Source organism: Schistocerca piceifrons, chromosome 2 (assembly GCF_021461385.2).
Source record: "Schistocerca piceifrons isolate TAMUIC-IGC-003096 chromosome 2, iqSchPice1.1, whole genome shotgun sequence".
Taxonomy (NCBI): Eukaryota; Metazoa; Arthropoda; class Insecta; order Orthoptera; family Acrididae; genus Schistocerca; species Schistocerca piceifrons.
The window spans coordinates 374,448,899-374,474,486 of record NC_060139.1 but is presented as its reverse complement, the minus strand read 5'-3'; the positions used below and the strand labels follow the sequence as shown (position 1 = coordinate 374,474,486).

The window sequence follows — 25,588 nt, the reverse complement described above, 5'->3', positions numbered from 1 at the left end:
ATGGCCGGCTCACGTCATGAAATCCTGACACATGGAATTCATCGTGTTGCCTCCGAGTTCGTCCCACGGATCATGAGTAAAGACCAAAAAGACCTTCCCCTCGCAATCTGTGACGAGCTCTTGGATCGCCAAATGAAAACGAGATGTTCCTTAAGAGAATCATAATCGGTAATGAGGCGTGGGTCTACGGTTACGATGTCGATACCGAAGTTCAATCTTGGGTCGGGAAAGGTTCTCCAAGACCAAAGAAAGCTCGTCAGGTCAGGTCAAATGTCAAAGCCATGCTGATAGTTTCCGTTGACTTTGAAGGATTAGTTCAGCATGAATTCGTGCCATAGGGACAACTGTTAATTGAGGTACTATCGGGACATGTTTCGACGCCTGCCAGAAAATGTGAGACGGAAACGGTCTGAAATGTGGCGAGAAAATTCATGGCTCTAGCATCACGACAACGCTCCCGCACATTCGTAGCTGTTGGTATGTGAATACTGCACAGAAAACGAAATCACTGTACTGCCTCATACTCCGTACTCTCCGGACCTGGACCCTGCGGACTTTTTTTACATCAAAAGATGAAAATCCCGTTGAAAGGACGACGATTTGCAGCGATAGAGGAGATAACAGAAAATTCGCAGACGGCGCTTCGCGCGTTCCAACAAGAGGCTTACGAAGACTGCTTCCGGAAGTGGAAACGGCGTTGGGGACGGTGCATCAATTGTGGTGGAGAGTATTTTGAAGGATACCACGCACAACAATTAAAAGGTAAGCGTAGAAAAATTTTGCGGACGAAGTTTCGGAATTATATGAACAGACCTCGTGTAATGGGAATCTCTCAACCAACCAGTTGCACGTCAAACGTTTATTCACAACCTTTACCTAGGTAAAAATACCATATATTCGAACCAATTTATGGAAATCATATAGGCAGCAAAAAGGAACACCAAAAATCATATGCAGTGGAAATACACTCATGGAAATGGAAAAAAGAACACGTTGACACCGGTGTGTCAGACCCACCATACTTGCTCCGGACACTGCGAGAGGGCTGTACAAGCAATGATCACACGCACGGCACAGCGGACACACCAGGAACCGCGGTGTTGGTCGTCGAATGGCGCTAGCTGCGCAGCATTTGTGCACCGCCGCCGTCAGTGTCAGCCAGTTTGCCGTGGCATACGGAGCTCCATCGCAGTCTTTAACACTGGTAGCATGCCGCGACAGCGTGGACGTGAACCGTATGTGCAGTTGACGGACTTTGAGCGAGGGCGTATAGTGGGCATGCGGGAGGCCGGGTGGACGTACCGCCGAATTGCTCAACACGTGGGGCGTGAGGTCTCCACAGTACATCGATGTTGTCGCCAGTGGTCGGCGGAAGGTGCACGTGCCCGTCGACCTGGGACCGGACCGCAGCGACGCACGGATGCACGCCAAGACCGTAGGATCCTACGCAGTGCCGTAGGGGACCGCACCGCCACTTCCCAGCAAATTAGGGACACTGTTGCTCCTGGGGTATCGGCGAGGACCATTCGCAACCGTCTCCATGAAGCTGGGCTACGGTCCCGCACACCGTTAGGCCGTCTTCCGCTCACGCCCCAACATCGTGCAGCCCGCCTCCAGTGGTGTCGCGACAGGCGTGAATGGAGGGACGAATGGAGACGTGTCGTCTTCAGCGATAAGAGTCGCTTCTGCCTTGGTGCCAATGATGGTCGTATGCGTGTTTGGCGCCGTGCAGGTGAGCGCCACAATCAGGACTGCATACGACCGAGGCACACAGGGCCAACACCCGGCATCATGGTGTGGGGAACGATCTCCTACACTGGCCGTACACCACTGGTGATCGTCGAGGGGACACTGAATAGTGCACGGTACATCCAAACTGTCATCGAACCCATCGTTCTACCATTCCTAGACCGGCAAGGGAACTTGCTGTTCCAACAGGACAATGCACGTCCGCATGTATCCCGTGCCACCCAACTTGCTCTAGAAGGTGTAAGTCAACTACCCTGGCCAGCAAGATCTCCGGATCTGTCCCCCATTGAGCATGTTTGGGACTGGATGAAGCGTCGTCTCACGCGGTCTGCACGTCCAGCACGAACGCTGGTCCAACTGAGGCGCCAGGTGGAAATGGCATGGCAAGCCGTTCCACAGGACTACATCCAGCATCTCTACGATCGTCTCCATGGGAGAATAGCAGCCTGCATTGCTGCGAAAGGTGGATATACACTGTACTAGTGCCGACATTGTGCATGCTCTGTTGCCTGTGTCTATGTGCCTGTGGTTCTGTCAGTGTGATCATGTGATGTATCTGACCCCAGGAATGTGTCAATAAAGTTTCCCCTTCCTGGGACAACGAATTCACGGTGTTCTTATTTCAATTTCCAGGAGTGTATAAAATAAACTAACGTGTTATATATTGCGTGAAAGAAACGAAGTATAAGGCTTTTTTTAAGGCTTAGACAACAGTAAAATGATCTATATAAATGCTATGGCATAGTCATAAGGAACCAGGTTTTAAATTGTAAGACATTTCCAGGGTCAGATGTGGACTCTGACCACAATCTATTGGTTATGAACTGTAGATTAAAACTGAAGAAACCGCAAAAAGGTGGGAATTTAAGGAGATGGGACCTGGATAAACTAACAAAACCAGAGATTGTACAGAGATTCAGGGAGAGCATAAGGGAACAACTGACAAGAATGGGGGAAAGAAATACAGTAGAAGAAGAATGGGTAGCTTTGAGGGATGAATTAGTGAAAGCAGCAGAGCATCAAGCAGATAAAAAGACGAGAGCTAGTAGAAATCCTTGGGTAACAGAAGAAATATTGAATTTAATTGATGAAAGGAGAAAATATAAAAATGCAGTAAATGAAGCAGGCAAAAAGGAATACAAACGTCTCAAAAATGAGATAGACAGGAAGTGCAAAATGGCTAAGCAGGGATGGCTAGAGGACAAATGTAAGGATGTAGTGGCTTATCTCACTAGGGGTAAGATAGATACTGCCTACAGGAAAATTAAAGAGACCTCTGGAGAAAAGAGAGCCACTTGTATGAATATAAACAGCTCAGATGGAAACCCAGTTCTAAGCAAAGAAGGAAAAGCAGAAAGGTGGAAGGAGTATATAGAGGGTCTATACAAGGGTGATGTACTTGAGGAAAATATTATGGAAATGGAAGAGGATGTAGAGGAAGATGAAATGGGAGATACGATACTGCGTGAAGAGCTTGACAGAGCACTGAAAAACCTGAGTCGAAACAAGGCCCCGGAAGTAGACAACATTCCATTAGAGCTACTGACAGCCTTGGGAGAGCCACTGCTGACAAAACTCTACCATCTGGTGAGCAAGATGTATGAGACGGGCGAAATACCCTCAGACTTCAAGAAGAATATAATAATTCCAATCCCAAAGAAAGCAGGTGTTGACAGATGTGAAAATTACCGAACTATCAGTTTAACAAGTCACGGCTGCAAAATACTAACACGAATTATTTACAGACGAATGGAAAAACTAGTAGAACCCGACCTCGGGGAATTTCAGTTTGGATTCCGTAGAAATATTGGAATACGTGCGGCAATACTGATCCTACGTCTTATCTTAGAAGCTAGATTAAGGAAAGGCAAACCTACGTTTCTAGCATTTGTAGACTTAGAGAAAGCTTTTGACAATGTTGACTGAAATACTCTCTCTCAAATTCTGAAGGTGGCAGGGGTAAAATACAGGGAGCGAAAGGCTATTTACAATTTGTACAGAAACCAGAAGGCAGTTATAAGAGTCGAGGGACATGAATAGGAAGCAGTGGTTGCGAAGGGAGTGAGACAGGGTTGTTGTAGCCTATTCTCGATGTTATTTAATCTGTATTTTGAGCAAGCAGGTAAAGAAACAAAATAAAAATTCGGAGTAGGTATTAAAATCCATGGAGAAGAAATAAAAACTTTGAGGTTCGCCGATGACATTGTAATTCTGTCAGAGACAGCAATGGACTTGGGAGAACAGTTGAGCGGAATGGATAGTGTCTTGAAAGGAGGATATAAGATGAACATCAACAAAAGCAAAACAAGGATAATTGAATGTAGTCGAATTAAGTCTGGTGATGCTGAGGGAATTAGATTAGGAAATGAGACGCTTAAAGTGCTAAAGGAGTTTTGCTATTTGGGAAGCAAAATAACTGATGATGGTCGATGTACAGAGGATATAAAATGTAGACTGGCAATGGCAAGGAAAGCGTTTCTGAAGAAGAGGAATTTGTTAACATCGAGTGTAGATTTAAGTGTAACGAAGTCGTTTCTGAAAGTATTTGTATGGAGTATAGCCATGTATGTAAGTGAAACGTGGACGATAAATAGTTTGGACAAGAAGAGAATAGAAGCTTTCGAAATGTCGTGCTACAGAAGAATGCTGAGGATTAGATGGGTAGATCACATAACTAATGAGGAGGTATTGAATAGGACTGGGGATAAGTTTGTGACACAACTTGACTAGAAGAAGGGATCGGTTGGTAGGACATGTTCTGAGGCATCGAGGGATCACCAATTTAGTATTGGAGGGCAGCGTGGAGGGTAAAAATCGTAGAGGGAGACCAAGAGATGAATACACCAAGCAGATTCAGAAGGATGTTGGTTGCAGTAGGTGCTTGGAGATGAAGAAGCTTGCAGAGGATAGAGTAGAATGGAGAGCTGCATCAAAGCAGTCTCAGGACTGAAGACCACAGCAACAATAAAGTCATAAGGCTTAGACAACAGTAAAGACGATCAGCATTTTGTGAGTATATGGATCATTTTACTGTTGAATAAGCCTTATGACCTCTTTTCCCTTTTCACACAATGTGTAACACGTGAGTTTATTTTATATGTCTACTGTATACAATTTTTTACGTTTCTTTTTTGCTGCCTATCTGACCTCCCTGTACTGGTTGTCACATATCTTATTTTTAGGCGTTATTATTTTTCATGAGGAAAACTGGTTTATATCTGCCCAAATGTTGGTAAAGGTTTGAATACATTTTTGAGTGCAACTGGTTGGCTCTATGATTCCCACTCTATCCATAAGTCTACTATTGCTGACTGCTGCCAAGTTCAAGATTTTACAGTTGTTTGTAGAATCTACGTTCGTTTCTGCAGGGGAAGATTTCGGTCTCTAGAAACGTGATAACACACGAGCGTGAAAGGTATCACAAGATTTTGCAACCGACTAATGTCAGTGATATAAGTCTAGATAGTTGTGTGCATCATTAAGTAAATTATTGTTGAATATAAGAATGAAAAAAAAAAATGGTTCAAATGGCTCTGAGCACTATGGGACTTAACATCTACGGTCATCAGTCCCCTAGAACTTAGAACTACTTAAACCTAACTAACCTAAGGACAGCACACAACACCCAGTCATCACGAGGCAGAGAAAATCCCTGACCCCGCTGGGAATCGAACCCGCGAACCCGGGCGTGGGAAGCGAGAACGCTACCACGAGCTGCGGACTATAAGAATGATCTGCACATTTTTCCAGCCACTTGGAAACGCTTCTTTCCTTCAGCGAACGCTATAGATTGCTGCTAGAAGGGGAGTGGGTTCTCTCAAATACTTATGCAGAGTCATTTTTAATACGCAGAGTTTCTCCTGTCTTGGGAACAGCACCACTGCAGGAATGATGATAGATGGTACACGCTACAGTACGCCAGTCTATGAACACAACAGATTTTATGCTTCAGTTTAAACGTACCAAATCTATCTGATTAACAATGTTATTTTCATAACAGTTATCAAAAAATCAGACAAAATTACAATTTTAATTTACTGCACGTAAACCACTTGATGGAGAAATACTTGAAATGTTAGCAATACGTTACGATTGCGTGAAGGACGATGAAAAGTTTCTTGGAAAAGTAGAAGTCAAAATCATTAAGAAATATTTCAGCCATGCAAAAAAAAAAAAAAAAAAATATTTATCGACATTATCTAATACGGGGAAACCACATCACCATGTGTTTGCAGCCTTACTACGAGTACAGATTAGATACAACTCATATATAATGGATCGAAAACTATGATTCGAAATGTATAGCATCGTTAGGATCAGTCAGTAGATTGTAGGTTTGATTTCGCAAAATACAAGAATCTCATTCGGTTCTATGTCCGAAAAGGTTTGGGAAGTAGTGGCAATCTGTTTCTCTGTACTTAGATAGAGCAATACTGTGTTGCATATGTAATCCAATAAGACTGAACATTTCTTCTTTATACGAGAAGCGTTATCCAGCGCATAAATGGCACGTTTCCTAACGACATTTAGTCGTTACGGTTATTATATGGCTGTTCTCTATGAAAAGTGATCAGTATTAAAGGACGAGCTTTCAGTTGATGGATTGGTGTAGTCGTTAGATCAAGAAATGATAGTTCCAGTAAAGCAGAAATAAAAAAGTGGAAGTGCCTGAGGAATTGATTACCTCGAAACAGCACGAAGTATAACTTAGGAGTATGACTTTGCCAGATCAGATGCCAACATGTTAGTTCTTATGGATCTCACGAAAGCACTTATGTATCAGATTTAACTTGCGCTCTCGTCACTTATGGCTGATAAAATCAGTCATATTAGACACACTTCAGTATTTAACTATAATCTAAAACGTTGGTGATACAGAGGTCCCTTTAACATATTCTGTCAACGGTGACAAGTAGGTTATCTGTTAAACTGTGTAGTCGTGAGAAGTATTATTGGGTCACTTCATATCGTACGTGACGCAGAAACATTGAATTAGTTAATCACAAGGTGGCTTTGTACACAAGTTAAATACATTACTCAAACTACAAGGGGCATTCAAAAAGAAACGAGCCGGAGGCATAATTACAGAAACCAGTACCTGTATGTTAGAAGCATTGGCCCTGGCTGTTGAGACACTTGTCCCACTGTAACACAAGGCGGTGAATGGCTGTTTCATAAAGTTCCCGGGGCTACAATGTGAACCAATTCCGCACGTACCGCTGGACGTCGTCGTCCGAGGTGAATCGTTTGCCCCTCAGAGCCTTTTTCAGGAGACCAAAAATGGCGTAATCCCAGGGAGACACGTCCCGACTGTATGGAGGGTGGCCCGAGAACATCCCATTTGAATTTCTGCAGGAGTGCCGCGACTGTGTTGGCCGTATGACGCTTTGCATTAACCTCACACGAGTCAGATTGCCTGGTCGTTTTGATTTGATCGCTTGGCAAAGGGTGGGCAAGGTTTGCGTGTAACGCTGGGCATTCACTGCCGCAGCAAGTGAATCAGAAGGAGGCCATCTTGGTCAAAGAAGAACGTCGGCATAATTTTTCCTGCACTTGTGTGGATGGCCTTGGTTTTTTTTTTTTTTTTTGGTGGTTGTGACCCTGGATGCTTCCACTGGAGACTTTGTCGTTTTGATTCTGGTTCGAAGTGACACCATGGCTCATCTCCAGCCACCAGGAATGCATTCCCTTCCCGAGCATAGCGCTGCAGATAATCAAGACAGTGGGCCATTCGATATGCTTCCTGCTGTGGTTTGAAGACTGTGGAGCATCCATTGGGCACACACTTTGGGCAGTCGTTCTTTCACGATGGTGTGAACACTTCTGACGCTCAATCCGAGCACTGCTGCTATGGCTTTCACTGTCACTCGGCGGTCCTGGATGATGAGTGCATCCACCAGCTGGACGATGTCATCGGTAATGTAGTATGGTGCTCCAGACCATGCATCATCGGCTAAAGACATCCGTCCTTCCCTGAAGCGCTTGTGCCACGCCTTGATCCTTGCACTTGTGACATTCGTCGATGAATGTCCGTTCCTCCTACTCCTTCCGCTGTCAGAAAACGGACAACACCTCTTTGCTCGTCTTTCGACGTCTCTATATCACTGTTTGCAATGTGACTGGCAGCGTTGGACGCCTCTGTGCCTCTGTTCGTTGTAGTAAGTAACTAAATCAGATAAAACACTTCCAATTTGCCATCAAGTTAGGTGATAACGAAAACAAGCCCACATAGCAGAAAAAATCTGTTTTCAGAAAGTAAACAAAATTTCAAGCTTTCTAATGCGTTTCTTTGGCTTTTCAAACCCCAGACTTGATGAGATAACTCTCTGATGTTTTACCAGGTCTCTCCAAGCTCTCTACCGCAAACTTCAGGAAAACGCCAATAAAAGTGTAATACCATTAATACGATTCTTCAGAGGCACAAAAAAGTAGTTATTAACAAATTAGTTCCATAGGCGTTGATGATGATGTTTGGTTTAACTGCGCAGTCTTCAGCGTCCGTACGAAGTCCAAATTTTTATACAGTCCCTTTTTTTTTCACAGTCCTATCTAGACGTTATCACGAATGATGCTGATGAAGATGAAATGATGAGGACAATACAAACACCCAGTCACTGGCCAGTCGCCAGGTCGGGAACCGAACCCGGGACCCCGTGATCCAGAGGCAGCAACGCTAGCCACTAGACCACGAGCTGCGGACTATTCCATAGGCGAAAGCTTGCTTAACCTGACAGAAATAATTGACGGCCAAATTAACAACTTATGACCGTCCGTAACTGTCGCTTATCTTGCTTCATGAGACATTGCCTAGATTTATAGGCCATGTACTTGCAGCTAACATCCATCGAGAAAGCTACACGTATCTCGTAATTCTTCATATTGATATATTTAACTAAGTGAATCAAAGTATAAAATCACGGAAAGAAACATTGGAAGTATATACTTAGTCTCCAGAAGACTTCGTTTCCTGTTAGTACTACGTCAGCGAAGGTTCACTACGTATTCGGAAGGTTCTCAGCAACACAAACAGATGTTGCCAAATCGGTATGGACAGTAGAGCAATAAAAATTGGGTTTTTCTCAGTCGGATGTTAGAGTGGTGAACGTAGAATCCTTCATCGCCATCAGTGAAAAACAAGCGTTGGAAAGCCCCAACCATCTCGGTCACAGTGAATCATCACGCGATCAGCCAAGGAACAACTAAATACGTCAATCACGTAACGAAAAAGTTCGAGGAAATTCCTACGAGCAGCACCGTTGAATCATCACCCCAATATTTTAGCCATCTTTTTGACGAAATGGAAATCCCAGAGATGGGGCAACCGATTCTCAGTATTCTGATACGACATCGTATAAGAACCTTGACGATGCCTATACGGTGTGTGCCGATATGTTGTCAGTTTAGTACGATGACCATAACTAATTTCTTAGATCTTTTTATTTTAAGCTTTAAGGAGACCTGCAGTGAACATTTATCGATTGCAATTACAAATCTGATTCGTTTTATATGTAACTATGTTACAATCTGAGAAACTGACACTAACAATGAAAAACAACTGTACATACTTTCACAACACACCGAGCGATGTGGCGCAATTGTTAGCACAGTGGATTCCCGTTTGGGAGGAGCGGAGTCAAAATTTCCGTACGGTCATTCTTGTTTATGCTCCCGTGATTTCCTTAACTCCATTAAAGCGAATTCTGGGACGTTCTTTCAAAAAAGGTGATTTCTTATGACCTTGCCGTCGACTTGACGTTAAACACCAATCTTTCTCCCTTTCGGTACATAAACGAGTTCCATAACCATTCTTAGCAGAGCAGCAGGAGAAACTTCTTAGCATCTACCAATGAGGCAAATTTTCCACTTGCTTTACATACAATTTTGAAGATACGGGCATTGTAAATGTAGACTACTCTCCCAGAAAGCAGAAGTGTTACGTATAAGCAAATCTTAATGTAGCTTGTTCTAATGGACAAGTCTTTAAAGTCATTTACACAAAGTGTAACAAAAATGATGTATACTGACGAACACTTCAATATGTTTTTAGAAATAGCATAATTTATTCTACATCGTTTCTTTCGTTGCTTGTCTTTCATATGATACGAGAATCCGCTATTGTACGGCTTACTTAGAGAGGCTGGTGAGTGTAGTTGTGCTCTTTATTAATACTGAAGCCATATTTAAAACAGTCACTAATTATTTAAGTTTTATTACGATGTGCACCAACAAAATGGAAAATTCCTGTACTGAAGGCTACGTCCTATAGGCAAGAATGTGGTATCAACACGATGGGTGTCCGGCACATTTCTCGATGATGGCTAGAAATAGGTTGCAGAGACAATTGCCATATCGTTGGATTGGACGCAGACAAGATGTGTCGTGGCCGGCTCGTTCGCCAGACTTAAGGTCTCTGGATTTTTTCTTGTGGGGATTCGTAAAAGACATTGTTAATAAGACGTTTCAACTACACTTGAAGATATGCGTGAGAGAATTATCAGAGCATGTGCTTCGACAAGTGCCGAAATGATAACGAATACCACTCAATCCATGACAAGAAGACTGCAGCACTGCGTTGATACCAATGCTCATCACTTCGAACACCTTCTGTAAATGGACGTTCATGCCTCCTTTGTGACCTTCGTTGACCTTCAAAACCCTTACTGTCACTGTTAGTGACTCACCCAGTATATTCGACAACCTTTCCCTGAAGTAAATGTAAATCGTTTGAAAACTGGAATTGACTTTTTTTCTTTTTTTTGACAGGAAGAAGTCCAGGGTGTGAAGTACCGACTACGAAGAAATCATAAAAAGATGGAGGACACGCTTTGATTGAGGATGTAGGGACAAGGAAATTGCCCATGTCATTTTCTGTGGAACCATCCCGAATTTTGTCTTAAACGATGTAGGAAAACAGGGCAGATACTGTGGAAGGCCTCTTGGAAAAATAGACAGTTTTGAATATCTTGGTACAATACTAAGTAGTGACGGGAGAATAGAACAAGAGGTGATAAATAGAACTAAGAAAGAAGTCTGTTGTCAGGTGAATAGCACTATATTGGGGAGGAAAGAGATAAGTATGAGAACTAAAATGCAAATTTACAATGCAATAATGGCACTAATTACATCGTATGATATGGAGAGTTTGGCACTACAAGAGAAACACCTAAGTAGGTTCATATTAGACGTGAAGGAATACGAGAAGAGACTGGACAATAGAAGTAATGAGTGTAGTGTTTGAAGTGTGCCAGGAAGTTTCAAATGAAAAGTTATTCCTTTTGATTAAGCCTTTGTTGTATAGCACTAACTGGATGCTGGCAAAGTTTCGCTATAATAGTGTAAATGAATACAGATTGTGTAAACATGTGAGGAGTGATGTATCAACTGGCAATCAAAATGGAAGCAGACAGATGGACACTAACGAAAAAAGCCGCCCATACAGTCACAAGCCAGCACCCAGCATTATGCCAGAAATAGTGACGTAACTTCCAGAAAACCATCTGAAGATGAAGCTGAAAAGGTTCGAAAATCGGTTCATGGAATAATAAATAACTATTCAAAAAAGTGACTGATTACAGTTTTATATATTTACATTAATCCCTTTTGTAAGAAGTTCAGTTAGTCTCGCAAGTAAACGCGATATTGCCCTTATGCTTTTGAGTTGCTGGATTAGAATTCCAGGCTGTTCTTCCCCATTATTTGTTGATGATCTCAAACTGTACAACTCTGTCATGCACGTGGTGTAACACCACAAAATTATTGTTGTGAGAAAACAATTTATAAGTATAGAAATTTGACATTTCAATCCGTTTCTCTACAAATTCTTCGAATTTTACACCCGTTGTTATCACGACATGAAACGATTATTAAAAAGGTTGTAAATGTGTCCCCATTCTCATCTTATTCTTCTTTATCATTTCCTGGCTTTTACACCTCAAAATCAGCAAAAGAGAGATTGCCATAAAAATTTCTGCAATGGCATGAAAAATTTCACTTGCAAATGCTGCCCACGTTGCTGGCCTGGAAACCTATGTATAGAGGCATCAGCTGCATGGAGGACCACATTTGTATATGGTACACCCAGTCTTTGCATCCTTGGTCACTGCCTACATACCAAAGGATGCTGCCACAGCGATCAGTTAGTTTGCCTGAACACAAGTTTCTCAAGTTATGCAGTTAGTTGCAATTGAGATGTTTCAAAGCTGTCGTTCAAGCGTAGCTCGTCCGTCACTTTCGACCAAACAGCGTCAGCGATAGTTATAGAACGGATACTGAAATCAGTAGTCAAGAACAACCTTGTTCCCTTCTTGTTGCTGTGATTCATTTAATCTGTACGGAATGACGAATGCCCTCTAATTTAATCAGCTTCATCCCGCATGTACAGGGAATTCAAAGAGAGATTCATTGACTAAACACCGAGCGAGGTGGCGCAGTGGTAAGCACACTGGACTCGCATTCGGGAGGACGAAGGCTCAAACCGGCGTGCAGCCATCCTGATTTAGGTTTTCCGTGATTTCCCTAAATTGCTTCAGGCAAATGCCCGGTTGATTCCTATGACTGGGCACGGCTGACTTCCCTAGCCCGAAGGGACTGATGGTCTCGCTGTTTGGTTCCCTCTCCCAAATCAATCAATTATCAACCAACCTTTGACAATCATGCGGCAGCGGGTAGAGCAAGCAAGGTAAAATCATTATTCTTTCATCTTTCCTTTGTTCCTACGCATCCGCTGTTATAATGATATTAATATTCTTAAAGTTATGGAATATGTTAGAATAGTCAAAGTTTTTTCCCCAACGGTTTGTCTTATGTAACTGAAGCTACAGTGATAACGTTCAAGTTCCATCAGAGACATCATAATTTCTACTCGTTCTTCAAGCAACTTTGGTACACAGTTACAGAAACGGGATACGTTCTCAGAAGCATCCACGTCCTTCCATTTAAAAAATTACCCTGACGTGCTTGAAGTGTCCTGCTGCTTGTCCTACGCTTCTGTTGAGACTGAATAGAAACCAGAAAAAGTGATGTAACATTAGAGTTGAACGTCGTAACGATAAGGAGTTTATTAGCGACTGAGCGCAAGACTGAACAATGGCAAGGAAGAAAATAAGTCGTTTCCTTTTCGAAGGAATCATTTCAGCAGTTGTCTTAAGCGGTTTAGGGACAGCACACAGAAACCTAAATGAGGCTGTGTAGTAGGGTTTCTGAAACCTGCTCATACCCGAATGCGTAACAGAGGAACTTATTAGATTAAGATAGTCTTGACAATCTGTTGTGAAGAGTGGTTGGTTTCATACCGATACAAAGAGACGCTGTAGCGCGAAACGCCACGACGAATCGCAGAAAATACTAGTGTACGTCGTCTTTATAGCAACAGGAAATCGGAAGGACATCATTTCGTACTACTTGCTGTCGAATATTTCTCAAGCTTTCCATCACAGATAAAACAATAATTCACAAATGTGATGTATGTATACGAGTATCTCTGAAATACCCTATGTGATCAAAAGTATCCCGACACCTGGCTGAAAATGACTTACAAGTTCGTGGCGCCCTCCATCGTTAATGCTGGAATTCAATATGGTGTTGGCCCACCCTTAGCCTTGATGACAGCTTCCACTCTCGCAGGCATACGTTCAATCAGGTGCTGGAAGGTTTCTTGGGGAATGGCAGTCTTCACGGAGTGCTGCACTGAGGAGAGGTATCGATGTCGGTCGGTGAAGCCTGGCACGAAGTCGGCGTTCCAAAACATCCCAGACGTGTTCTATAAGATTCAGGTCAGGACTCTGTACGGATCAGTCCATTACAGGGACGTTACTGAAGTGTAACAACTAAGCCACAGGCCGTACATTTTGAACAGGTGCTCGATCGTGTTGAAAGATGCAATCGCCATCCCGGAATTGCGCTTCAAAAGTGTGAAGCAAGACGGTACTTAAAACATCAATGCACGCCTGTGCTGTAATAGTGCCACGCAAAACAACAAGGGATGCAAGCCCCCTTCATGAAAAACACACCGTAAAACTACCGCCTCCGAATTTTACTGTTGGCATTACACACGCTGGCAGATGACGTTCACCGGGCATTCGCCATACTCACACCCTGCCATCGGAACGCCACATTGTGTACCGTGATTCGCCACTCCACATAACGTGTTTCCACTGTTCAATCGTCCAATGTTTACGCTCCTTACACCAAGCGAGGCGTCGTTTGGCATTTACCGGTGTGATGTGTGGCTTATGAGCAGCCGCTCGACCATGAAATAATCCAAGATTTCTCACCTCCCGCCTAACTGTCATAGTACTTGCACTGGATCCTGAGGCAGTGTGCAATTTCTTTGTGGTGGTCTGGATAGATGCCTGCCTATTACACATTACGACCCTCTTCAACTCTCGGCGGTCTCTGTCAGTCAACAGACGAAGTCGGCCTGAACGCTTTTGTGCTGTACGTGTCCCTTTACGTTTCCACTTCACTAAAACATCGGAAACAGTGGACCTAGGGATGTTTAGGAGTGTGGATATCTCGCGTACAGACGTATGACACAAGTGACACCCAATCAACTGACCACATTCGAAGTCCGTGAGTTTCGCGGAGCGCCCCATTCTGCTCTCTCACGATGTCTAATGACTACTGAGGTCGCTGATATGGAGTACCTGGGAACAGGTGGCAGCACAGTGCACCTAATATGAAAAACGTATGTTTTTGGGGGTGTCCGGATACTTTTGATCACGTAGTATATGTTATTTATTGGAGTATATCAGCCCCATACTTCAGTAAACTTGTCTGTAGTAAAGCAGACCAGGCGCCAGTTCCTTTTTTTTTTTTTTTTTTTTTTTCAGGGAGACCCTCGATTTTGGTACAAACAGTGTGCGACGCTTATTGTACACTAACTGATCAAAAGATCCAGATACCTCTATGCAATGCGGAATTGATCACTAGATGTCACAAGAGGCGGATCAGCTAGTATAAAAGGAGGCGGACAGTATTATATTGTCAGCCGAGAAGCATTTACCAAACTGATCGAGCAGGAGAGCTGAGTGACATCGAACATGCACTAGTCATTTGATGTCGTCTAGCAAATTCATCTGGAAAATTTCGTCTTCTTCTTCAATTCCTTTATGTCTTCAAGCGTCGAGGTTGCCTTGCTCCATCCATTTCTTCCACTCCACTCCGTTCTCGCACATTCACTTCCACGATTGTTTTTCCAAGCCTTTGTCCCAGTTTCTCGACCCTGGCCTGCTGTGTGATACGGGATCTCCCTCGTCCAGCTCCTCCCTGCACACGCATTTCAAATACTTATATGTATTTCTTCTTATCTTTATTTTTTCTTCATGCTTTTTCTTTCCTTTCCCATTCTCTTAACATGCTCAACTGACGCCCCTCAACCACCACACTTATTGATTTCTTCTGTTCACTCTCTTTCCGCATTCTTGCATTTCTAATTTGATCTCGTCTAATTTTTCCTATTGCTGTCCTTATAAACTTCGTTTCTGTGGCAGTAATCCACTAAGATGTTTCTCTTCTAGTGCCAAACCCTCCATACCATATGCCGTAATTGATGGCATTATTGCACTGTAAATTTGCATTTTAGTTTTCATACCTATTTCTTTCCCACTATTTTGTTATTCGTCTTATAGTATGATAAGATTGCTTTCTCGGTTCTGTTTAGCACCTCTTGTTTTGTTCTTCTATCACTATTTAGTCTCGTGCCTAGATATTCAAAATTGCCTACTTTTCCATTACAGAGCGTATATAGTTGTTCTTCATACCAGTACTGTTTTGAAACCCACATTACTTTGTTTTTATCTGCATTCTCTACCATTCCCTTTCTCTTCAGTTCTACATACCATTCTATTAGGCCTGCTGATGTCTTCCTAATGAGTCGTCAATCAATATCATACCATCTGCATAGAGTTATGTTTGTAGATACACTGGTCGTAGTTCCTACTTTCCAAGCTTCGTTGTGTAGGATCACCTCTTGCACGTTTTTCTTACTTCACCCAGAAAAATGTTAAAGTAAGGAGCTGAGGCTATCGTCTTGCTTGGTTCTTTCTCCACTGAGAATTCTCCTCATTTTTCACGATTAATACGAACCTCGCTCACTGGTTGTTCATATACACTTTTCACGTCAATCGTGAATTTCATTGGTATCCTCGCTGCTACCAGTGATCACACTTGCTGCCTTGGCACGGAATCAAATTCTGCTTTAAGATGGAGAAACGAGAGATAAACGTCCGGAGTAATTGGCTATGGTCTTCTCCATGTCGTTCTAATTGTGTAGCTGAGACCCTGTGTCTGCCCCCTGGCCTACAAGCAGGATGCTCCTCCTCCACATCCTCTTCCACCGCCCTACTCAGTTGCCTCTCCAATATACGAATAAACACTTTACAGATTCCTGACGATAGACGGAAAGCCCTATAGCAATCGCAGTCATAACAGTTTGCCCTCCTAAGCAACGACATGATTAAGGTCTTCTTCCATTACACTGGGATACTATTCTCCGCCCACAGTCATGATTAAGGTCTTCTTCCATTACACTGGGATACTATTCTCCGCCCACAGTCTCTGAAACAGTTGAGTAAGTTGTTTTACAGCCTCTGCACCACTATACTTGCATAGTTCCGGAGCTGTCCATTCAGGTCCCGAAACCTTCCCTGTTCCAACTAGGTCAACTGCCATTTCCAACTCCTGTTCTTTTGTCTCTCTTTCAATTTCTGGGACTCGTATAATTTCATAATGTCCGACGTTGAACCTCCTTCTTGTACTCCCTGAGTCCTTTTTTTAAACTTTCCTTCATAGTGTCTTCTCCACTTCTCATGCACTGTTGCTTTCTCTGACACTAGCTTACTCCCATCCTTAACTCTCCTTGTTTGCTTCCTACATTTCCCTTTTATAAGGGAACGTACACAAGTGTCAAAACACGATATTGATGAAAGTTGGCTGTTCTGTAGATGGGGCAAAATAATGCAATACGTATTTTTTTGTTTGTGCCCAATTTCACTTTTAAGCGGTAAACCCCATCCCGAAAGGTAATTGGATATATTAGGTTTGGAGGGAATATCTTCGAATCGATTACACATAAAAAAATTGTCTCCTATAAATGTTAACATGTAACTAACGTTCTTGCAAACTGTATAATCGAATTTTGTAAGAATCTGAAATTTTGCAAAATACCCACCACCATTAATTAATTTTGAATAATGAAAACTTTTATCACAACATAAATTTAAGAAGTCTTCAAGCTACATACATCCATACTGAATAAAGCTGGTTTCTAAAATACTGTATTTGGAAAATAAGCTGTACACAATGTGCTTTCAGAGTATTTTCAACAAACCTAATTGCAATATCTAAATATCTATTATCAGTCTAATTATTTATTTTACTTAAATTTGTTTTACATTTTACATTCTTTTTTTATTTTTTTGGTGTACCTCTTCACATAGGTCTATATTGTTAACTGAAAATAATAAGTAATTCTTTATTATCGTACAAAATCCTTATCATAATGACAGTCTGTAAGTAACTGTTTGAAACATAACGTTTTCTTATGGAATGCACATAAATTGAACGAATTTTCTTCACATAATATAAATGACGGAGAGCAGAATATGAAACAAAATTCAGCAGATTTAAAATTGTCGTGGGTGGTCCTCTAAATATCATGATATATGTCACGCATATTTCAGTATATTGGCAAGCCTTGGCGAAAAGAATTGCTGATGTACTACTGACTACAGCTTAGTTATATTATTTCTTAAGTGGAGGTTGACATCAAAATCACTCAGCAGAGCTAGATCTGAAAATCTTTACGCGAAGTTCTTCCAACATCGAAAGCCGAAGACATCTCATGACTGCACCTTTGCCGTCGATCCTTTTGGGATCATTAGATGAATAAGTTTCTTGTCCTCAGGTTCTATGCTCTATACGGTTCTTTCACGCTGACAGTCCTAAGAATCTGACAATGATGCATGTCTTTCTCCTTTACTGGGAACGAGAACATCTTTCAAATATGTTTTACCCGATCAGACGTTTGTTTACCAGGTTTCGATGCTGTCACAAGAACATCTAGGGCTTCCAAAAATGATTCTTGGTCCAAATTCACCATCAATACAGACGTGGTACGTACATGGCTTTCGATGTTGGAAGAACTTTGTCAGAAGATTTTCAGATCTCGTTGTGTTGAATGTTTTTGGTGTCAGTCTCCACCTGAGAAACAATACGATTAAGCTGCAGTCTCTAGTTCAGAATCAATTCTTTTCGCCAAGGCTTACCAATGTGCTGAAATATGCGTGACGCAAATCAGTATATTTAGAGGCTCACTCATCCAAATCTGAAATCCTGTTGAATTTTGTTTTATATTGTGCTGTCTGCTGCATCTATTATTTGAACAAATTTCGTACATATTATGTGCATGGCATAAGAAAATGTAATGTTTTAAGTATGTATTTACAGATTACCGTTATTGTCATGATTTTGTATCATAATAAGGAATTACTTACTATTTTCAACTAACGAAATAGACGTGTGTGAAGCGGCAAAAACAATTAAAACATAAAACAAATTTAAGTAAAATAAATAACTAAACTGATAATGAATGTTTAGATATTTTAATTAAGTATGTTGAAAATACCCTGACAGTACACTGTGTACACCTTATTTTCAAAAATGGTGTTGCTGAAATCAGCTTTATAATATAAGGATTCATGTAACTTGAAAACTTCTTTAATTTTTAAATAATGGAGGGGGTATTTCGTAAAATTTCAAATGCTCACACAATTCGTTTACACAGTTTTCAAGAACATTAATTACATATCAATTTTTATATGAGAAACAATTTTATATATATTCGTTTCGTAAATATACCCTCCAAACCTAAATGCCAAATTATGTTTTGGGGTGACTTTTACAGCTTAAAAATGAAATTGAGCTCCAACAAAATAATATGTATTGAATTATTTTGCCTCATGTATAGACACGCCAAGTTTCATCGCTTACTGACACTTGAGAATATTCTTTTGTTAGTACTTTTCATGGTTTCCCAGAGGCTGGTTGTGTAGTTCTCTCTTGCTCTGTCCTCAACCAGGCTTCCAAATTCGTCCCAAGATTTGCTTTTAGATTCCTTCGCCACTCGTTTTATTGTATTCCTTCTTTCATACTTCATCCCGTCTTCTCCCACAAGACGTGCTATGTAATTTTTCCGGGCTTCCTTCTTATACTTCACCACCCAATTCACTTCCTCATTCCTCTAACTTGCCCTTTTCTTGCTTGAATCTGTTGCTACATTCCCACATACGTCTTCCGATGACTGTAGTAATACTGATTTCAGCCTAATCTACTTTCCACGCACATTTCTATTAAACACCCGCCACCATCTTTTCGGGTTCTCTGTCCACGTTGACTACCACGCTTCCATTTGCAATTCTTTCGTCCTGACCCTTTCTACCACTGAAATCTCCTGTTAATACTTGGTGTCCTCTGGTTACCTCTCTATCCACAGTCCGTTGTAAATGTCCATAGAATTCTTCTTTATCTAGCATATTGACATCCTCAGTTGGTGCATCCACTTAAAAGTAAGGCACTTCCATGTCTAACACCAAATTAACAGCCGTTATTCTTGAAAGGGCTGTATACAATCAACACACTTCCATTTCTGGCTGCTCACTGGTAATCGTACGTGCTCCCTCTTTTGCTCGGTTGACCCTTCCAAACCCAGAGTACCTTAAAATGTACTCCTCCACCAGTCTTCTCATTCCACTATCTTTCCTCTTCACATCACATAGTACATGAACATCTAATTTATGGTTCTTCATTTCCTGAATAAATTCTAACCCTTTACCAAGAATCGTCTTAATACACCATTTTCCGAATCTCGTCTTCCATTTTCACGCTAGTCGTCGTCGTACAGATCTTAGCCCATGTAGAATGGCGTGTTGGGTGACCTTTCTCGTGGTCCAATTGGCCATCATACCTTAGGTAGTCGGGGTTTGACTAAGGCATTTCCTCTTTCCCATTCAGATATTGTTTTCCCGCCAATTCTCGCGTGGTTTATTGCAGTGGTTTTCCACAAAGCGATGGGGTCACAAAGCGATGGGGTCACCATGGCCTTACGTCACAGTAACGTATCACCCCTTTTAAAGCTGCTCTTTTCGACTCTTGCTGATGCAACTGTGAAATGGAAACGCGAAGGAGCAACGATAGCTGAACCAAGACCAGGCAGACAGCATGTACTGACATACAGATACCGTCGACTATTGCGGAGAATTGTTGTGAAAAGTCACATAAAATAAGCGAAAGGAATCATTCGTGAGTTTCAAAGTGCTACTGTGAACCCAGCTAACACATGACTGTGTATACAGAGTTAAAAAGAATGGGGTACAATGGCCGAGCAGCTTGTTATAAGTCATACAATTCTGTATTCTGTGCTAAGTAACTCGTGAGGTGGTATAAAGAACGGCGGTACCGGACGGTGGACGACTGGAAACGAGCGATCCAGAGTGACGAATCACGCTACATCCTTTGTCAATCCGATAGAAGCGTCTGGGTGACGTGAACGCGTGGAGAACGTTACCTGCCATTACAAGCAGTGCCAGCAGTGAAGCACAAACGAGGCACTGTTACGGTGTAGGGATGTTTTTCGTGATTGTGGTGTGGTCACCATATGACGCTTAAGAAAACGCTAAATGCGGTAGGATATGAACGCATTTTACAGCATTGTGTTCTGCGTGAAGTAAAGGTACCCAGCAGAGTTCAAATAGTCATAAGGGCAAAGGGCAAGCACAACCCATATTAATGTCCAGTAATAAGAGTCCGCACTCTTTCAATCAGATAGTGTGTAGTCGCCACCGCTATACAGATTGATTCACTAACTATTGCTACCAAGAACAACTCCGAAATATGATAGGAGCTGAAAAGTTTGTGGGACAAAAGTTGCATAGGACAAAGGGGGCCATAATATGACGTTGGTTTTTTGTTACTAGGTGGGGTTGCTTCAGAGATATGAAGGTCACCTTTGTTTTGGTGGTTTTTTTTTTTTTTTTTTTTTTTTTTTTTTTGTTTAGTAGGATGCTATAGTTTGGTACTTATTTTCTGGTAGCGGCTATCAAAACGAATCCAGTGGTGTGTAACAGTAAGGTCTCTGAAGGTCAACGAAAGCGTAAAGCCGGCCGGTATGGCCGAGCGGTTCTAGGTGCGTCAGTCTGGAACCGCGCGACCGTTACGGTTGCAGGATCGAATCCTGCCTCGGGCATGGATGTGTGTGATGTCCTTAGGTTAGTTAGGTTTAAGTAGTTCTAAGATCTAGGGGACTGATGACCTCAGCAGTTAAGTCCAATAGTGCCCAGAGCCATTTTTTTATTTTTTTATTTTAAATCGTAAAAGGTGGCGTGAACGTCCATTTACAGAAGCTGTTCGATGTGATGACCATTGGTATCAATGCAGTGGTGCAATTTTCCTATCATGGATTGAGTGGTATTCCATATCACATCGGCACTTATCGAAGTACATGCTCTGACAATTCTCTGTCGCACATTTTCAGGTGTAGTTGGAGCGTCTTTATAAACAATGTCTTTTACGAATCCCCACAACAAAAAATCCAGAGACCTCAAGTCTGGCGAACGAGCCGGCCACGACACATCTCGTCCGCGTCCAATCCAACGATTTGGGGATTGTCTCTGCAACTCATTTCTAGCCAACAGGGAAAAATGTGCTGGACACCCATCGCGTTGATGCCACATTCTGTTCCTTGTTCCGAAAGGTATTTCTTCCAATAACAGACCTAATGTTTCTTAGAGGAATGTAGTGTACTTCCTATCATTATGATTCCCTTCGATAGAACAGAGGCTTGTAATTCTGTCCTCCAGAATCCCACACCGTACATTCACCGACCACGGTTTTTGGTGTGCAACTTGCTCCAGCCAACATGGATTTTCTGTTGCCCAATAAAGCATGTTATACAAATTAACATTTACACGGTTCGTGAATGTAGCCTCATCAGTAAATAAAATCAAATTAATAAATGTGTCATCTCTCTGAATCTGAAGTTGAGCCCATCAGCAGAATTCAGTGCGACGCATACAATCCGTACTAGTTAATTCTTGGTGGAGACTGATATGGTAAGAATGACATTTATGGCGATGCAGAACACTAACAACACTACTATGTCTCATGCCAGATCCCTGGCGATTTGACTAACACAAGGATCTCGAACCACAGTAGTAAGAGTACCAATTTCCGTTTCCTCGTTAGTAACTTTCCTTTACCTGATATGTTTCCGATGCGTTAAAGATCTAGTTGTTCTCAATTTCTCATACAGATATTTAAACGTACGACGTGTAGGGTGAGTACGTTGAGAATATCTTTCAGCGTATAAGTCTCTAGCTCTCACTGAATTTAGTTGGAATTCTCCGTAAATGAGAAGCATATCGACTTGTTCTTCGAAGGAATACATCATTCACATTCGCTTGATTCGACGATACTAGTCTTACCGTTCTTATTAGTGTTGTATTGCGAAACCGTCATATGGTGTTTACAAGTCAATGGCACATTAGATGGATGTGCCATATTCGACGGACATTTACTATTTGCACGATATACGAGAGAGAGTTGTCAGAGCATGTGCTTCGATAAGTTCCGCAGTGATAAGGAATATCACTCAATCCATGATAAGAAGATTGCAGGGCTGCATTGATACCAAAGGTCATCACTTCGAACAACTTCTGTAAATTGACGTTCATGCCACCTTTTTGGCCTTCGTTGACCTTCAAAGACCTTACTGTTACACATCACTGGATTCGTCTCGATAGCTGCTGTCGGAAAATAAGTACCAAACTATAGTATCCGATTAAAAAGAAAGTTGACCTTTATACCTCTGACGCTACCCCACCTAGCAACAAAAAACTTACGTCATTTTATGGCCCCCGTTGTCCCATGCAACATTTGTCCCACAAACTTTTCAGCTACTATCATACTTTCGGAGTTTTTCTAGGTGTCAACAGTTAGTGACTCAACTTGTATGTTCTTTTCTGTAGAGCGCGTATTATTTCTTCCGCATCCATACACACTCTGTACCGGAATGCTTTTATTACTGCAATCGTGATTCAGACCAAAAGAGCTGCCACTTGTGCGTGTGATATCAAAAATGGTTCAAATGGCTCTGAGCACTATGGGACTTAACATCTGAGGTCATCAGTCCCCTAGAACTTAGAACTACTTAAACCTAACTAACCTAAGGACATCACACACATCCATTCCCGAGGCAGGATTCGAACCTGCGACCTTAGCGGTCTCGCGGTTCCAGACTGTAGCGCCTAGAATAGCTCCGCCACCGAGGCCGGCGCGTGTGATATCGCTGGAAGAATGAGCATGAGACGTTTTCGGTAGACTTGGAAAATTTGTCGAAAAATTTGAATAAGAAAGGGACAAGTAACAAAGAAGCGTTTTTGAGTTTGGATCATGGAGGTGTGAATGATGAGATGTTTGTACAACACTTCCGAAGTGCAACAACTTTGAAAGTAACTGAAATTGCAATCTCTGCGACGCGAACTCGAGTGACAGGATCAACTGCTATGTGGAGCTTGATGTGACAGTGAGACATTTGTGATAGTAACAGTAAAAGCGAAAAAGTGTGAGAAGATACCGAAAATGTGAGAAAAATGTCGTTGCTGGGAGTCGAGTCCATGATTTCTTGTTTGGAAATGCGTAGAGGAGAAGCAAGCGCTAAAATAGTGCAGGAATGGAAGTGGGAGGGAGAACGACTTCGTTTCTGCAATTTAAGTTGACGCATCGGGGTAATTTGTTAATTTTCTCGACTTTTATTACGCGGAACTGGTGCCCTACCTGACAGGAGCCTTTTCCGCAATTCGGTCTCATCACCCTACGCCCCCTCCCCCTTGTTTTCAGAGTCCTTTGCTGCAAGTCTGTTCTTTCTAAACAGTCGCTGTCACTGCCATTTCAATATTCTCCTCTCTCAGTATCCCATTCGTTTCTGATGATACTAAACAGGGCTTCACATATGCTAAATTAACTAATATTATTGTTATTCTTAATGGCCTTTATTCTTCTTCTTCTTATTATTATTATTAATGCCAGTTATTATGATTTTTCTGTTAGATTAATGTCGTTAATCGTTCTCATAATAACTTCGCAAGTGTATGTCATTGAATCAGTAGTTCATAACGAAATGTTTTGTAATATTTTTTTGCTATGTGTTGCTCTTGGTCTGATGTAAGATACTGTCTGAAGGCTTTGATCTGATCAGATTAAGTAACCAACAAATAAATAAATAAATATTTCTTCGATATTGGATTTTCACGACACAAAAACCTGTTATTTCCGCCATCTTTGAGTGTTATGCTACGAAAACGTGGTTGTAGACTACACAACGAAGAGTATAATTGGCATGAGCAAGCGATAATTTATGGTGTAAAGTTATATCGGAGACTACGCCATCAAACTCAGTATTAGAGGTAGTGCACGTGTGTTGACTGGGTGCTTTTGCCGGCAGGAGGTGGACGTGGGCCGCTGTGACGGAGGCAGCGCCGGCGCCGGCGGCCCCGCCGCCTGCGAGGGGCGCTCCTTCTCGCGCTGCGTGCACAGGTCTCCGGGCGGCGCGTGCGTGTCGTCGCTGCAGGGGCCGCTGCTGCGCTGCACGCCCGCCGAACACAGGGAGCACTACTACCGGGACGCCACGGGCGCCACCAGGACCATTATCGCCGTAAACAGCTGCATCTGTGGCTAGGCCACACTGAGCGTGTGTTCCCCGATAAGGCTGAATATTTATACCCGAGTAGCTATACCTTGTATTACTTTCTCATCGTTCTCTCTATCAGGGCACAAACACGCACAAGATTAATCGCATCGTAAACATAAATCGCTGTGCAATGCCGTATTTTACGAATATATAACGAACACACGCTCCTCAATATTTTTCCCCGCTAAAATCTGTGAATCGTTTGCTCCTCTTAAATCTCTGCCTGACACAATCTGCTCGTTGACAGACACAATATTAGTATTTATTAGTGGCTAATCAAGAAGCTGTGATGAGTTTTCTTGAAGAATTTAGCGTCACTCCTTGAACTGTAAATAAATGGAAACAGAACCCGAATAATTTATTTTGGTGGATGGTAAATTGATATTAGTGTTTGGATGCCAGATGTTGGCATGTAATGTACGTTGTCAAACAATAAAAACATTGGAAAATGATTAATGCAACTTCTTTCTCTTCCTGAATTACTTAATACGTTACATCCCAAACACTCGTTAACTTTGGCCTCAGCGGAAATAGTTCATAAGTAATCTTACACAGTTTTTCTTTCTGAAGTATACATTTCGCTTTTAACTACGGACTATACAAGATGAATCGCCTAAAACATGCATCACAAATATTACGGAAATGGAAAGTGCTGCTGATGTGCGGTTTTCACAGAATGTATTGGCAGTCAGGCGCTCGTATTGTTAGCCAGTCTACAGATTGTAATAACAGTTATAAAATGTATTTTTTTTGTTGCAAACATACACTTTTTTAAACGGAACAATAAATAATTTTATTAACAAAAGTGGGGTAAATTAGAATGTCAGTGTGTTCTGAAAAGTTCTCACACCGACTCCTGTACGATACCTATGGAAGCACACACTAAATAACAACACAAGTCCATACACTAGTTGTGTGGATTCTGACCAGTAACGAAACAACTGGTGGGTATTGTCCTTGTAGACAGCGTTCTTCAGCTTTCCGCACAGAAAAAAAGTCTACAGGCGTGAAATCCGGGAAACAGGCCGGTCAAGATACATGTCCTCTGCGTCCAATACAGCGGTTTGGAAACAATTCGTCAAGACACAGTGTAGTGCT

At 42.1% G+C, this 25,588-nt stretch overlaps 1 protein-coding gene across 2 annotated transcripts in view; it reads left to right on the top strand.

Annotated features, from left to right (window-relative positions):
- LOC124777113 overlaps nt 1-24,929 on the top strand; it is a 211,293-nt gene extending 186,364 nt beyond the window's left edge. Inside the window, exon 6 of one of the 2 annotated variants that reach the window (XM_047252399.1) lies at nt 24,245-24,929. In XM_047252399.1, the coding sequence (XP_047108355.1) occupies nt 24,245-24,478 (234 nt within the window). In that variant the 3' untranslated portion in view covers nt 24,479-24,929. Of the gene's footprint in view, nt 1-10,512; nt 10,691-24,244 lie in introns of those variants that run through there. The other variant, XM_047252400.1, reaches the window with a different exon arrangement.
- Nucleotides 24,930-25,588: the final 659 nt, after the last annotated feature.